This window comes from Eptatretus burgeri, chromosome 17 (assembly GCF_056783735.1).
Source record: "Eptatretus burgeri isolate ZD-2024b chromosome 17, Ebu_testis_v1, whole genome shotgun sequence".
Taxonomy (NCBI): Eukaryota; Metazoa; Chordata; class Myxini; order Myxiniformes; family Myxinidae; genus Eptatretus; species Eptatretus burgeri.
Genome location: NC_140977.1, coordinates 37,785,211 through 37,800,804, shown reverse-complemented (window position 1 = coordinate 37,800,804; position 15,594 = coordinate 37,785,211). Strand labels below are relative to the sequence as shown.

At 50.4% G+C, this 15,594-nt stretch overlaps 1 protein-coding gene across 1 annotated transcript in view; it reads right to left on the bottom strand.

The window, feature by feature from the left end:
* Positions 1 to 15,594, bottom strand: part of ACSS2 (acyl-CoA synthetase short chain family member 2) — a 41,746-nt gene extending 26,152 nt beyond the window's left edge. Inside the window, exons 1-2 of the mRNA XM_085861651.1 lie at positions 15,377 to 15,594; positions 13,897 to 14,092 (exon numbers count right to left, since the gene is read on the bottom strand). Of these exons, the coding sequence (XP_085717777.1) occupies positions 13,897 to 14,092; positions 15,377 to 15,482 (302 nt within the window). The 5' untranslated portion in view covers positions 15,483 to 15,594. The remainder of the gene's footprint in view (positions 1 to 13,896; positions 14,093 to 15,376) is intronic.

The window sequence follows — 15,594 nt, the reverse complement described above, 5'->3', positions numbered from 1 at the left end:
GTGCAGGGCGCGCGCCGAACAGCGTGTACAAAACCACGGATTTTCCACTTCAAAAACGGATCAAAAACGACACACGCCCACTTTTGTTCCGTCCAATCGGTGAGCGAGGGGCGATTTGGCCCCGCCTCCAGGGCGTTGGAGGGCGATCGCTATATGCAAATTTATGGATCAAAAAGCATTCACGCCCACTTTTTCTCGGGCCAATGGGGAGCGAGGTGAAAGGTCGAAGGCAGGGGGTCAAAGATGAGAGAGCGAAGCCACGGGGCTTATATAAGCGACCGCGTTCGTCAGTAGAAGAGAGTTAAGACTTCGCGGGCGGTGGAGTTGGGAAGAAGAAGCAAGAAGGAGTTGGTCGTCGTCGTCGTCGTCGTTGTCGTCGTGTGCGTTGGAGTCGGAGCGAAGAGGGCGGAGCTGTGGAGAGGCGGCGAGGGCAGACGAGGGGGTGCTCGCGTCGTGCCGGGAGCTGCACACCAGGGAGGCCGACGGCGCGACCTGGTCGAGGTGGACACGCTCGTCGCGGGACTCGAGACAGAGTAGAAATCCTCCTTACCCCGAGCATCAGCAACCCCCTCCTGTTTCCCCCCCGCGCTGAGATAGTGCGACCAAGGGGGCCCCTTTCCCACCCCCTACCAGACACTGCCCGCGAGGCCCGCGGAGTTGAGGCACCATCGCCGCTCCGCGTCTCATCACCAGACGGGTAGGCCCGACCCGGTCTCGGCCTCAGGCCCGCCTCATCTTTGAGGGTGTTCTTTTCCTTGGTTTTGGGTATGTGTTGTCGGCGCCGTCTGTGAAGTAAAATTGTATAAGTGTTGCCGTGTGCTCGCGTAATCGGTATTAGATCTGCATTGTCGCATTTGCTTTTTGTGTAAATTGCATTGTGTTTTTCTTTTCTATGTGCTTTTGGTGGAATTGAATATGTGTGCTTTCCGTTCATCGCGAATAAATGTGCTTTGTGTTGAACTGTTTCCCGCTTCGCTTCGTCATTTCTTTCATTGAATCCTCATCTTGCTTCACGTAAAGGGTTGGTAGTGGGCCGAATACGCCCGATAATTAATCGAACCGTCGAGGCCGACGATAACACCGCTCGGTTATCCCGATAGTACGGAACGGGTCGCTTAAGTGGCCCGTGTCCGAAATCGACCTACGGCGAGGTGCGATCGCCCGGTCTACCCTCCGTGTGGGTACTTAGGTAGGTCGAATTTGGCGAGCAACCCTATCCCACGCGGGGGCTGATTGGCTCGATCGCGGTGAGACCGAAAGGTCCACCCGTGACTGGTTCCCGGCGTTAGTCCGAGAGGGTCACGACTGGATTGTCCGTCCGGTGGGCGACGTGCCGCGATTCGAGTTACGTGGCCATCAGCACGCCGGCGGGCGCGAATCCGCAACACTGGTGTCAGGTCGTGCGATACAAATCCATCGCCCTCCTCGCAGCACTGGTATCGGAGAACAGGAAAACGGGCTCTCCTGTCTCCAATTAAATTCACGGGAATCGGTCCAGGGGTGAGAGAAGCGACCCCCGATTCCCTCCAAATTACGAGCGAGCTAAATTAACCCTTCACGAGAAGCAAGATGGCGTCTCAAGGCGAGCGGGAGCCGGGGCTATTAGAAATGGATGTAGAATGTGTAGAATCCATGGTCCAGGATGGAATCCCCGAGCAGGAAATGTTGATTGTGCAGGAACACGGACTCGCCCAACTGAACCCAGAGCCCGAAATAGGTGCGGCAGCGGCCGCGGTGTATGACACCTCCCCCCCCCTCTCCACCAAAACCCTTCCCCAACCCTTGCCGAAACGGCTCAGCTGAGTGCATCCGACATAGCCCAGCTATGCACCATGCTGGCGGAAATGACAGCGAAAATGGATGCAAACGCAAATGAAATTATAAACGAAATGAAAAGCATGAACGAAAAGATCGATGCGAATACACAAAAGATGGATGCGAATACACAACAAATGAACAAAAAGATGGATACAAATACAAATGAAGTGAAAACGACGATGGATGCGAATACACAGAACATGAAGGAAGAAACGAAAAAGCTGCGGGGTGAGACGCAGAACATGGTCCGATGCCTGCAGGCGGGCATGAAGGCCGTGACCAGGGAGCTGGGAATGGCGACTCCACGTGTGGGAGCGAATGAGCTGGAAGGGGGTGCAACGGCTGACAGGCCCGCGGTGGAGGCGGGTAAAAAAATAATTCGGGGGGCGTGTTGGGCGAGGGTCGTGACAGAAGAATCGACGGTGACCAAAAGGGAAAAATTAAATGGGGAGACCAAAACGTGTGAGACGAGACACGAGGTGACGACGACAGAAACTTATAAATGTATAGAGACACGGGAGACAGAAAAAATAGAGGAGAAACAACACGATGAAGACGGGGTAAGTGACGCACACACACACACGGAGGTAGTGGAGGATAATGGGGGTGAGCTCGCGGACCGTGCAGGGACCCGGTGCGAGCAGCTGGATGGCCTCCTCCAGGAACGAGGGGAGGGAGTCTGCCCCCTTGAGGTGAGTCACGACCAGGTGAGTTCGGTCGTGCTTTGCGAGGTTGAGGGGAGGAGTGCTGCGGACGGGTGCACGGAGAGCTTGGAGGGTATAGAGGCCCCGGAGACCCTTGTGGGGACACGAATCCCCAGTGTGGTTGTCCCTGTGTGTGTGGTGCAAGGTGTGAGTGCGTCCCCGTGTGTGGAAGCGACCCCGTGTGTGAGTGGTGTGGTGGCGATGGTGCCGGAGTACGTGCTTCCCAGCACGCCGTGTGTGGGTGAGGCACCGTGTGTGAGTGAGGCCGTGTGTGTGGATGAAACGGCCAGTGTGGATGAGGCACCGCGGGTGAGTTCCCCCGCGTGTGTGGATGAGGCACCGCGGTTGAGTGCCCCCGCGTGTGTGAGTGAGGGACGGTGTGTGGATGAGGAACCGCGGGTGAGTGCCCCCGCGTGTGTAAGTAGTATGGTTTGTGTGAGTAGTGAGGCACGCGTGAGTGAACGGCCGAATGCAAGGGAGACCGTGTGTGTGAGAGAGCGGTATGTGAGGGAGATGTCGGTTGGCATGCGGGAGCACGCAGCCGCGTCTCCCGGTGTGAATGTGATGGAATGGAGTGTGAGCGTCGTAACACGCAGGAGTGCGTGGGTGGAATGGAGGCGACGACGGAGACATGTGAGTAAAGAAAGCCGAGTAGCGGCTGTAGTTGTTTCGGGGACCGTGCCGGGTTCACCCAGCAGTGAGCACGCGGTCCGTGCTGTGCAACGCACGAGACCACCACGTGCTCGCTTGCGAGAGTGAAGTCCCGGTCCGGAAACGCACGCGGTGGATTTGCCGATCCCGCGGACGGACAAAGTTGAGGCAGGATTTCGGATTTGGACCGGACGGGTTCTCCACGCGATCGTGTGTGTTAAGCTCCAACGGGCAAAGCACATGTGTTTGCGTGGGGAACCCCTCGAGACGTGGGGCTTGTGTTTTTTTTTTATGCGCACGGTGACGTCATGGCTGCACGTGGGGTTGGAATCCGGCAGGAGGAGTATCTCTGCCGGATGGTGCCGTCCAAGGAGGGACGAGGAACACGTGCAGCTGCATGACGTCACGGGCAGGTGCAAAGTGCGCGAGTTGCCGCGCAGGTGCTGCGCATGAAAAAAAAAAAAAAAACAAGCCTCACTTTCGGGTGCACAGGATTCCTGGGCAAGGGGTGGAAGACCCCCTTGACCTGGGCACAGGATGGAAACTAGTTAGGGGGAAGGGTTAGCTTAGTTAGACCGACTCCATGGGGCAGGGGTAAGTCCTCATGGAGTCCGTGGAATGGATTAGTTAGAGGGATTGTAGCCAGATTTAGGATGGGAAAATGGGAAATGATTTTTGATGATTTGGAGACAGAGACAGACTTTGAGTGTGTAGAGTTGACGTAGTTTAGCTACGTAGTGTTAAATGGAACGTGCTTTAGTTTAAGGGACGACGTGGGAGCACGAGTTAGTTAGGGGATGTAGTTAGAAGAATGGCAGAGTTCAGCGGTGAGTGTGTTGAAGAGTTGGTGAGTTATGATGTGGAGACATGTTGAGTGAGTGAGGCCAGCGGGTCTGTGTGTGTGGAGTGAATGGGGAATGCATGGTGCGATGAGTGATTGGGGGGAGGAGTGACTCCCGCCCAAGGGACCCCGGGGTCAGAGTAAAGTGAGTTAGCTGGGTTAGTCAAATTAACAAAAATGGAGGTCGTTTTGCTGTTGGTGGGAATGTAGGCTCGAAACCCATTTGGAGGGGTGCAGGAGCCCTGTTGACGGGCTTGGGAGCGTGGCTGCGAAAGGTGAGTATCGCTGAGTGGGTACCCCGGGCACCAGGCTAGTCGGCCGTGGTAGGCCAAGGGCCCATGGGGGGCCGGGATAGCGTAGTGGGCACGGGTGCGTCTGCTTGGTGCGGGGGCCCGGGGCGCCATTAGCCACGTGGGCAGTGTTGTGGGCAAGGGTGACCCTCGGAAAGGGGCCTGGGAAGCCAGCCTGCCACGTGTGCGTTTCAGGGGAGGTGCCATAGGGGGCACTCCCCGGTGTTAGGGAGCTGGTAGGCTCGGAGGCAGTGTAGTGCCCGGGGGTGCCATAGCGGGAGATTCGGCAGAGGGTCGTGCCTGCCAAAGGGAGCCACGTGTCCCAGCCAGGAGACCGTGTGAGGGCACGGAGAGAAAATTGGGGGGCGAGGCCCGAAATTGTGAGGACACCAACACAGGCGACGGGAATCGGGGTTGTTAGAACCAATAGTTTAAGCGAGAGGCGCTTGTTGAAAGCCCCGGGGTAGTTTAGCAGTTAAATGGTTAGGGTAGATTAGGAGATGTACCCCTCCGCACCATCCATCCCCTCGCTCTCGTTGTGGGCCGCTGGACCCACTTTGGGTTAGATCGCCGAACTCTGGGGAGGCCATTCTGAGGCTTCGTTGGGCCTCGACACAGGACGCGAGCTCTCCCTTGTTCCCCTCCGGGAAGGGAACGTAGGGGTTGGGAGTAGGCTAGGTGACAGCATAGGTTAGCCGAACAAAGACGATAAAGGGGGTTAGGGGACGATTTATAGTGGGGAAGTAAAAGAAAAAAAAATAATAACAAAAAAATAAGTTGGGGCTAAATTGGGGTTTGACAAATTAAGGGAGTGGGTATGTACAGTGACAGGCAAAGACGATAGGTGGGAGGGAGACAGGTAGGTAGGTCCGAGCCCGCCTTCCAAGTGGCCAGCACCACCGCACTCCCTCCACCAACCTCCACTGAACGGCAAAGGCTGGCCAACTTCATCGGCTGGCCGTGTTTTGCTTCAAGGCGGAGGCCGGCCAACTTCATCGGCAGCTGTTGTTGTGCTGCAAGGCCTGTGCCGGCCCACTTCATCTGCCGGCTGGCTGTTTTTTCTTCAAGGCCTGTGCCGGCCAGTTCATCTGCCGACTGTGTTTGCCTGCAGCGGCCTTCTTCTGCGGGCTGTGTTTGCCTGCTGCCTTTGCCATGCCATGCCCACTGCCCCTGTTCACCAGCCCCCGTTCAATTTTTGCTTTGCCCTCCCTGTTCATTGCCATGTGCGCCAGGATCAAGGCAACAGTTTGCAAGCTGCAAGAACTGCCCTGTTGGCAGCTACAACACGGGCCTGCAGTGGCGGCCCGTGCACCGTGTTTGTGTTCATCCATCCATTCGTTGTGCTCATTGCGTGTGCCACTTGAGCTGGCACGGAGACTGCATTTGTGCAGCCCATGCACCGTTGTGGTTCACTGCGTTCAGTTCATCCATTCATCCATCCATCCGTTGTGTTCATTGCGTGTGCCACTTGAGCTGGCACGGAGACTGCGTTTGTGCAGCCCATGCACCGTTGTGGTTCACTGCGTTCAGTTCAAAAAGGAAGGCCTTGGACTGCGTGTGAGCAGCCAGCCACGTTCCCTGTCACCTGCATTGTTTTGAGCCAGAGACTGCATGCGAGCAGCCTGGCTCCCTGCTAACTGTTTTCTTTTTGCAGAGTTCATTGATCCTGGGCCATGGTTTAGTGTAAAATTTGTAAGTTAAGGTTAAGATGTACTGTAAATATGAGTGCGCCCCCGGCATGTATGTCTTAGCGCCGGCAATTTTATTTAAGTCGTCCGTGTGAGTGAGTTTGTTTTGGTAGTTACGCAGCCCTCAGGTTATTTATTTTGGGGACACGAATACCATGAATGTCGCACTCAGGGATCCGTAGGTAAAGTGTACTAGGGGAAAACTACACATGATGGCACACGAAAATTTGACGACTCGGGACGAGTCTGTAAAAAGGGGAGGGGGTAGTGTTGTGGTTACCAAATTCGCAAACCACCATTCAGGTCCCTTAGGTGAGATATCTCGGTAAGTATATGTGTAGTTAGGCCCAAACCCGTTGTCTAGTGGGAATACATGTCATTTATGCGTGCTGCGACTCTTCAGGATAGCCGTTTTTCTTTTACTATCTTTATTTTGGACCAACCGCCATTGTTACCACCACCAATCACAACATCAACCACCCACCGCGGCGCCGCTTCACGTCACACCTCGCAACCGTCGCATCGCCACTGTTCTTGCGCCGCTTGTGGGTACCGGTGTTGGACTCGTGCAGGGCGCGCGCCGAACAGCGTGTACAAAACCACGGATTTTCCGCTTCAAAAACGGATCAAAAACGACACACGCCCACTTTTGTTCCGTCCAATCGGTGAGCGAGGGGCGATTTGGCCCCGCCTCCAGGGCGTTGGAGGGCGATCGCTATATGCAAATTTATGGATCAAAAAGCATTCACGCCCACTTTTTCTCGGGCCAATGGGGAGCGAGGTGAAAGGTCGAAGGCAGGGGGTCAAAGATGAGAGAGCGAAACCACGGGGCTTATATAAGCGACCGCGTTCGTCAGTAGAAGAGAGTTAAGACTTCGCGGGCGGTGGAGTTGGGAAGAAGAAGCAAGAAGGAGTTGGTCGTCGTCGTCGTCGTGTGCATTGGAGTCGGAGCGAAGAGGGCGGAGCTGTGGAGAGGCGGCGAGGGCAGACGAGGGGGTGCTCGCGTCGTGCCGGGAGCTGCACACCAGGGAGGCCGACGGCGCGACCTGGTCGAGGTGGACACGCTCGTCGCGGGACTCGAGACAGAGTCGAAATCCTCCTTACCCCGAGCATCAGCAACCCCCTCCTGTTTCCCCCCGCGCTGAGATAGTGCGACCAAGGGGGCCCCTTTCCCACCCCCTACCAGACACTGCCCGCGAGGCCCGCGGAGTTGAGGCACCATCGCCGCTCCGCGTCTCATCACCAGACGGGTAGGCCCGACCCGGTCTCGGCCTCAGGCCCGCCTCATCTTTGAGGGTGTTCTTTTCCTTGGTTTTGGGTATGTGTTGTCGGCGCCGTCTGTGAAGTAAAATTGTATAAGTGTTGCCGTGTGCTCGCGTAATCGGTATTAGATCTGCATTGTCGCATTTGCTTTTTGTGTAAATTGCATTGTGTTTTTCTTTTCTATGTGCTTTTGGTGGAATTGAATATGTGTGCTTTCCGTTCATCGCGAATAAATGTGCTTTGTGTTGAACTGTTTCCCGCTTCGCTTCGTCATTTCTTTCATTGAATCCTCATCTTGCTTCACGTAAAGGGTTGGTAGTGGGCCGAATACGCCCGATAATTAATCGAACCGTCGAGGCCGACGATAACACCGCTCGGTTATCCCGATAGTACGGAACGGGTCGCTTAAGTGGCCCGTGTCCGAAGTCGACCTACGGCGAGGTGCGATCGCCCGGTCTACCCTCCGTGTGGGTACTTAGGTAGGTCGAATTTGGCGAGCAACCCTATCCCACGCGGGGGCTGATTGGCTCGATCGCGGTGAGACCGAAAGGTCCACCCGTGACTGGTTCCCGGCGTTAGTCCGAGAGGGTCACGACTGGATTGTCCGTCCGGTGGGCGTCGTGCCGCGATTCGAGTTACGTGGCCGTCAGCACGCCGGCGGGCGCGAATCCGCAACAATATTGTTACGAATCTGGAAGCCATGAGCACTCAACAAACAGGTCCGATAGCTCAGTTATTTTAATAAGTAAATGTGGATAGATCGCTCCCCATCCCTTGTTTAATGGGTAATTAAATGTTCATGCGCTGCGGAGTTATTTTGATAGTCAGGGTTTTTATTATTACATCCATAAATATTCTACAACAACACCAGCATCACCCTCACCTTCACCTCGCTCTGGCCGACGCCATGGCGCCCGTGGTGGGCGGAGTTGAAGGAGGAGCCTCGCGGCGGCTCACGCCCAATCAGGGAGATGTGAACGAGTTCCTCGGCGGTCGTCCAATGACCACAGCCCACGCAGGATAATGTTCCTCTGCCTGTTTGGAGGGCGGTCCGCCGGATGGCCATCACGACCTCCCCCCACCCCCCCCCCCCCCGGTCCAATCAACGGCACTGGCGCCCGTTTTAGCCAATGACAGGGCGACGAGCGCATTTTGCGTGCCAAAACTGTCCAGTGAGGGAGAGCGGGGAGGGAGGAGGCGTCCCCTCCCCCCTGGACAAGGGTGAATAAGGTTATGGCGCGATCGAAAAAGAGGGGAGTTTTGGTTGTTGGGACGAGCGCTGAACGGAGCTCTTGACTCTGCTTGCGTCTCGCTGGTGCCTGGTTCTTCCATCGCGTCTCGCTGGTGCCTGGTTCTTTCATCGCGTCTCGCTGGTCTGGGTCGCTCGTCTCGTCGAAGACCGCACGAGGCGGGAAGGTCCATGTCCGTGTGTGTGTGTGTGTGTGTGTGTGTGTGTGTGTGTGTGTGTGTGTGTGTGTGTGTGTGTGTGTGTGTGTGTGTGTGTGTGTGTGTGTGTGTGTGTGTGTGTCTCTGGGGCCCTGTCTGAAAGAAGGAATTGGATAAGTGCCTTCACTGTACATTGTTTGCCTTGCTTTAGTCGGTTTAACTCTGCTCTTATGTGTTCCTTCCCCACCCATTGTATATAAATATCCATGTGTTAAATGTATCAGCTCGTTTTTGTATTTTCTTCATTGGATTAACGCGGTGCGTGTTGGGAAAATTAAAGAAGGCCGTTGTTGACGTAGTGGTGTGCATTTGGGACTGACGGAAGCTCAGTGACCATCCGCTCGGGTCGAGCACGCATACGGCTCGTCCCGTACGAGTGCCGTCGAGGGTGTGAACACTCGGTAGCTCGCCTCGTGGGTTTCTAAGTATTTTGAAGTTTGGCAAATAACCCTGTACCACGTGGTGGAATTATTGACGATTCACAGTCCGGTAAGGGACCCGTACCCTCGGAGTTTTCCGAAAGGTATGATCTGGATTCCAGGTGTTTGGTCGAGTCGACCCTACTGCTCCACCTCACAGTCGTACTCGCAACAAATATATATATATATATATATATATATATATATATATATATATATATACATATACATATACATATATATACATATATATATATATATATATATATACATATATACATATATACATATATATATATATATATATATATATATATACATATATACATATATATATATATATATACATATATACATATATACATATATATATATATATACATATATATACATATATACACACATATATACACTGAGCCACTAGTGTATATGACAAAGCGTCACCTCCAACACAGAGGCCTTGGCCTGGTGACTCTGTCAAACAGACAAATATTATACGGTCATCATCAGTTAAACATCAAACAGAGCCACCAATCTGGATTTCAGACTTCTTTGCCCTCATCAAGATGGCATACCGATAAATATCTAACCAATGATGACCACATTAGTCATTTATACATCAGACGCACCTCCTGACTGTAATGGTGATCATCGCTGCGGATTATATCTCACACGGTAAAATCGCATAATCCGCACAGAACAACCATCTGTCTGCCACTCAGAAGATTGTTCCTGCTAATGCAAACCATTCAACCAAAAGGCACGTGATGTGATCGGCAGAGGGCTCGTCACAATCCTCAAGTTTTGATTTTCCCGATATATATATATATATATATATATATATATATATATATATATATATATATATATATATATATATATATATATATATATATATATATAAAATATATTACACATATTACATATTACACACTGCTCGGCAAAAGTCTTCGACAGTTTTCATTCTTCTACCATGATTAATTGTTGCCTTCAAGCAAGGCTCTTAATAAGTTCCAGTTTTCATCATTTCACAAACAGTCTTCGATCAGATCCAAATAACTAAAACTTTGACTCGTTCTTCAGTTAGATCCAAACAACAAATTTTGACGCGTTCTTCATTTAGATCCAAATAACTGAAACACTGACGCGTTCTTCATCGAGATGTAAATTACTAAAAGTTTGACTCGTTCTTCAATTAGATCCAAATAACTGAAACACTGACGCGTTCTTCATTTAGATCCAAATAACTGAAACGTTGACTTGTTCTTCACTTCCATCGAAAAAACAAACTGACTCTTGTGTCCAAAGAACCTTTGACCCTTGTTCTATCGTCGAAGTTTTGTGATGCTGTGCATGTTTTAGCCTTTTCGTCTTGTTCCCCTTTCTTCTGTTCTGTTGTCAATTCAACGCTCGTCTTCTTTCTATCCATAAAGGATTTATCTTCAAGTGTTGCCCATCCTTGTTGAATAGATTTTTGGATGTTCCAGTCCTGGGCTTGTCAATTACAGGTGATGTTTCTCTGTACTTGTAAATTATGTTTCTGTTACCAGTAATACCACACCATGAAAATTGAGTGATGAGAGCTATTTCTCCCAATGGTTTTCCCTCTTTATGCAGAAACACAATTCTATGTTGATTTTCTCCTGAATTTTTAGCCATTTTGTTTGAAGGAAACAGTTAATCCTGATAGATGTGTATTCTACTGTACGAAAGGTGAGCTTTTAAACTTTATGGATGTTTGGAGAGGAACACCTGATGTTAACTAGAGTTTATTGAACATGTTACCCCCACACAGTATTGAAGTACATAATTCAATCGAAATAAAACTAGCATCCGTTGAAGACAAATTCTTCGATATCCCCCGGCATAGTAAATGAGGATTAAAAAACTTATATTCCCGAAGCGTGTGCAATATGTATGTGAAGTTTCCCCTTGATCTGACCAGCCGTTCTGGAGAAGAAGATGTTTGAAGGTTTTAGGGTAAATTCAATATGGCCACCAAACCATGTGACCTATCAATTAGAAATTAACAAACTTCTGAAAGGATGTCTTGGGGAAAGTGTATGTGAAATTTTGCCTCAATCTGTCCAGCTGTTCTGGAGAAGATTTTAAAAATTTATTAATTTTCAATCCAACATGGCTGATGAACAATGTGACCTATGACATCATAAATTTACATTCTGCCTCCAATCCTCCAGAGGAATACGTGTGTGAAGTTTCGTGTTAATCAGATGAGGTGTTTTTCTATCCAAGATGGCCACCAAACCATGCGACTTGTGACGTCATAATTTTTTACTATGTATGCAGACATGATGGAAGATGATAGTTGCAACTTTTCGCTTTGTTAGGTTATGTGATTCCAGAGAAAACATTATTTAATATTTTTCTTGAATCCAACATGGCCGCCAAACCATGTGACCTATCAATTAGAAAATATCAAAAAGCACCAGTTCACCACTTGCATGACGTGTGTACCAAATTTCGTAAATATATCTTGAGGGGATTTGTAGTTAAGCTCCAGAAACGAAATGTGACGGACGGACGGACGGACGGAACCCATTTCTATATCCCCCCGCCAACTTCGTTGGTTGGCGGGGGATAATAATGGTTTTGAAGGCAAGATAAAAAAAAATATTATTACGGAGGTTTCGCGCCAATGATGCAGTCCTTTCCACCACCTTATTTAAGATGTCCAAGTACTGCTAAACGGAAGGGTTTAGAAAATGGCAAGAAGGAGATTTGTGTTCAAGTCTCAGTCATATCCCCCGTTATGTACAGCAACATATCCCAACAGTGTTCAAGTACAGAATTCAATTGAAATAAAAGATAGACTTTAAAGGTCGTAGAAAAAAAAATCCCGAGGTTTACCGCTACAGATGCAGTGTCTTATACACCACCTTATTCATCATGTTTATATTAGTTATTTATGACTGTTGTTGTTTGGGATGTTATAAAGGACAAGTACAGTAAGTTTCCTGTTTAGAATGATTGTCAATTTTGTTTGACTACCAGGCAGACAGACAGACAGTATTATCTCACTCCTCTCTGCACATGCGCATTCGGGACAAATTGAAGGCCAAAGTAAGGTAAAACTGCAGGCTTGATTTCCGATTCATGTTCAAAATATAACGTTCAATTACATTTGATTGGTCTCTGTGCGTGTCTCTGTGCGTGTCTCGGTCTCGGTCTCTGTCTCAGTCTCAGTCTCGGTCTCGGTCTCTCGCAGCCTGTGGCTGCTGGTTGCATCATTCGTTGGGATGCAACTATGCCGCTGATGCAGTGTCCCCCTTATCAGTAGACTGGTGTTCATTTTGCCGACCTCGGAAGGATCACAGGCTGAGTCAACCTCCTGGTGTATTTTTAATTCAGCGTCCAACGGGGCTTGAACTCAGGACCCTAGGATCTCAAGCCACCACCCTAACCACTAAGCCAACACCAGGCTAGATTTGATTGGTAAATGTGATCGATTAGCTACAACACTAATCGATCACATTTAGCTTTTGTCCGTAGCCTGATGGAGTACTGCTCTCCCCTCTGGGCTGGTGCTCCTGCCTCCCACCTTTCTCGGCTTCACGCTGTCGAAAACCAGGGCATTTCAGATCATCGGCATCTCCCGCAATGAAGCTGAGTCTTTGGGCCTCTCACTCAATCACCGCAGGTTGGTCGGTGGTCTTTCTGTCTTCTACCGACTCCTCCAGCCTTGCCCCCCCTGCTCTCTCTGTGATTTGTCCCCACCACATTTGCACAGGGCGCTCAAGGTCCGCCAACAACCCCCTTCTGGTAAAACTACCAAAATCACGAATCACTGCTCATCTTCACTCTTTCATTCCTCTTTTTTCCCGCCTTTGGAATAAACTTCCTCACTCTATTCTTTCCCATTCTTCCCTCCAGGCTTTCAAAACAGCTGTTCACCACCACCTCTTATCTTCCCCCATCCAAATCCTCAATCTTTTCTACCCCCGATAATCCACCCAAGCCCACTTCCTTCATTTCTCCTACTTTCCTTCCTGAAAGTCCCTGAAATGTCCATCTTCTCTTCGCCATGTTCCCCGTCCCATCCCCATCCCTCTCCCTTCCACAGTTCACCTAATGTGTCTGTTCCCCACTGTTTTGTCCCTTCCACTCCTGCCCCTCTTGTCTCATGCCTCCTTGCTGTGAGTTGTGTGTTAGCTCTCATACGAGCCTCGACCAAGGTATACAAAAAAAAAAAAAAACACATCATGTTAGCTGCTTGTGTAAAGTTTACTTTGGGTTGTTGTGATCAAAAGTTTTTGAACATTCTGATCAACGTGAATTAAAGATTGCCAAATGACAAGCTTTGGTTTCTTCTCACCCAAACGAAGCTGTACAAATAACAGTCAACCTTCTTATAATAGTACAAAACACAAGTGGAGGATTTGAGTAAATTGCTGATGTTCATAACATCCATATGTTGCAATTCCTGAAAGCATCTAAGACTTTTGCACAGCATATGTATCGATACAGAGATTGCACCCATTGTGTTTTGGGTGAAAGTCCAAAAAAATTCACCAGGGCCAGCTCGAATTGCCAGCCAATGCGGGTTGGCTAAATTAACATGGAAACGCGGTATCAGGGACAGCCTGGTTTCCAGCGCGATTTGAGTGGTGCGTGAGCACGAGGTGTTCATGCTCACACACAAAAAGTTAATGTTTGTTCCGATTGCCAATGCCATAATCAAGTCAGCTGTCCCATCCCACAATCAGGTGGAGCACAACATCCCAGTCGTGTTGTTGTGGAACAGATCATCAGACTCACCAGTAAATAGCAACCTTGTCCCCCAGCCTGTTCTCAGAAATATTGTGATCAAGCAGGTTATAGCAAACATTCGTCGTCGCTCCGGCCATGCAGGTAACCGAGACCCGACCCAGGGCAGGGTTCAGGTTGGACTGCATAAAGGGACCGGTTGAAGGAGTTTGCCAGTGGAACTGCTTTGCCAACTCACCCCATAATTCTGCAGCGAAAAAAAAAAGCAAATGATTACACAAGTAAAATGTCGAACGATCATACAGTTATCAACGTGAGAAGAGATCAGACAACTATTACATTTGGATTACTGTAATAAAAGGTTCCAATTGTCAATGCAGAGACGCAACGACAAAACGCATCGCAAGGAGATAGTGACGTTACTGTGCCATATTATGGGGCATCGAAATATTTGACATGCAAGGGGTTGCGAATTGACAAAAGAAAGAGGGAAGGATAGAGAGAATAAATGAGGAAGAAAAGCAGGGCATGGAGGAGGTGAAACGTGCAAAGAGGAGGGTGGGGTGGGAATGAATTGCATCATTTTTACGTACGTAATATGTAAATAGCACCGGCAATGCTCACTATTCACTATTCGTGGCTCGCCTGGTGGTGGCTCAGTGGTTAGGGTGGTGGCTTGGGATCCTCGGGTCCTGAGTTCAAGCCCCGTCGGCCGCTGAATTAATACACTAGGGGGTTGACTCAGCCTGTTATCCTTCCGAGGTCGGCGAAATGAGTACCAGTTCCAGTGTGTGTACTGGTGGAGGGGCACTGCATCAGCGACACAGTCGCGCTTCAAGAAATGATAGCTACCCTGGCAGCTAAGCTGCCATACCACCACCACCACCACCACCACCACTATTCGTGGCAGACGCACGGAACCGCTGCAGTAAAGTGTCCCGATCGATGTTGTGACCGAGATTTGCTTATTCGGTCCATGGTTGCACGAGGCTCAGGTAAGTCACTGATGCGGTGCCCCTGGAACTTTTCGTACACCTGCTCTCGAGCCTTGAGCGGTGCCGTTCCGATATGTTGAAGCACAACGGATCATACATTCGGCGGATTTGCAGATCATTGTGATCGCAAAAGGAATTGTGACGCGAACTACCGGTTAGAAACTACTCAATCAGCGCACGATACCTGAATGGGGGGCACGATACCTGAATGGGGGGCACGATGTGGCACGGGCACGACGGGCCAAACGGCCTTATAAATCGTACTGTCGGCGATCATCGTGGTGATGTGTCGATGTTACCCGGCACCGTCGGTGCTGCTGGAGCATTCCCAAGGTGATGTAGCCAGGGCAGGAATTTGGAATTTTGCCAGGTCACCGGCACACAGCCGCCTACCCTTTTCGAATGGCACCGTGGAATTTTTTTTTTTCTTTTTCTGAAAGGCACATATTATGACACCAACTCCCCCCCCCCACCCCCAACAGTTTAATAAACGAGATAAATGATGATCAGTGATGAAAGGTGAGCGGTCCTCGTACCTTGAGGATCCTGGAGGGAGCGCTCATAGAGAGCCTGGTACTCGGAGAGGCTGCGAAGGAAGGCCGAGGAGCGAGCGTCCGCACTCGCCTCGTATACGTCACTCATGGCGAGTGGAGAATGACGGAAATACAAGGTACCCGGGACGACTCGACGACACGGAACGGGACGGGACGGGACACCCGGCGAAGTGAAATAAACCGGAAGGAGGAGCCGCACG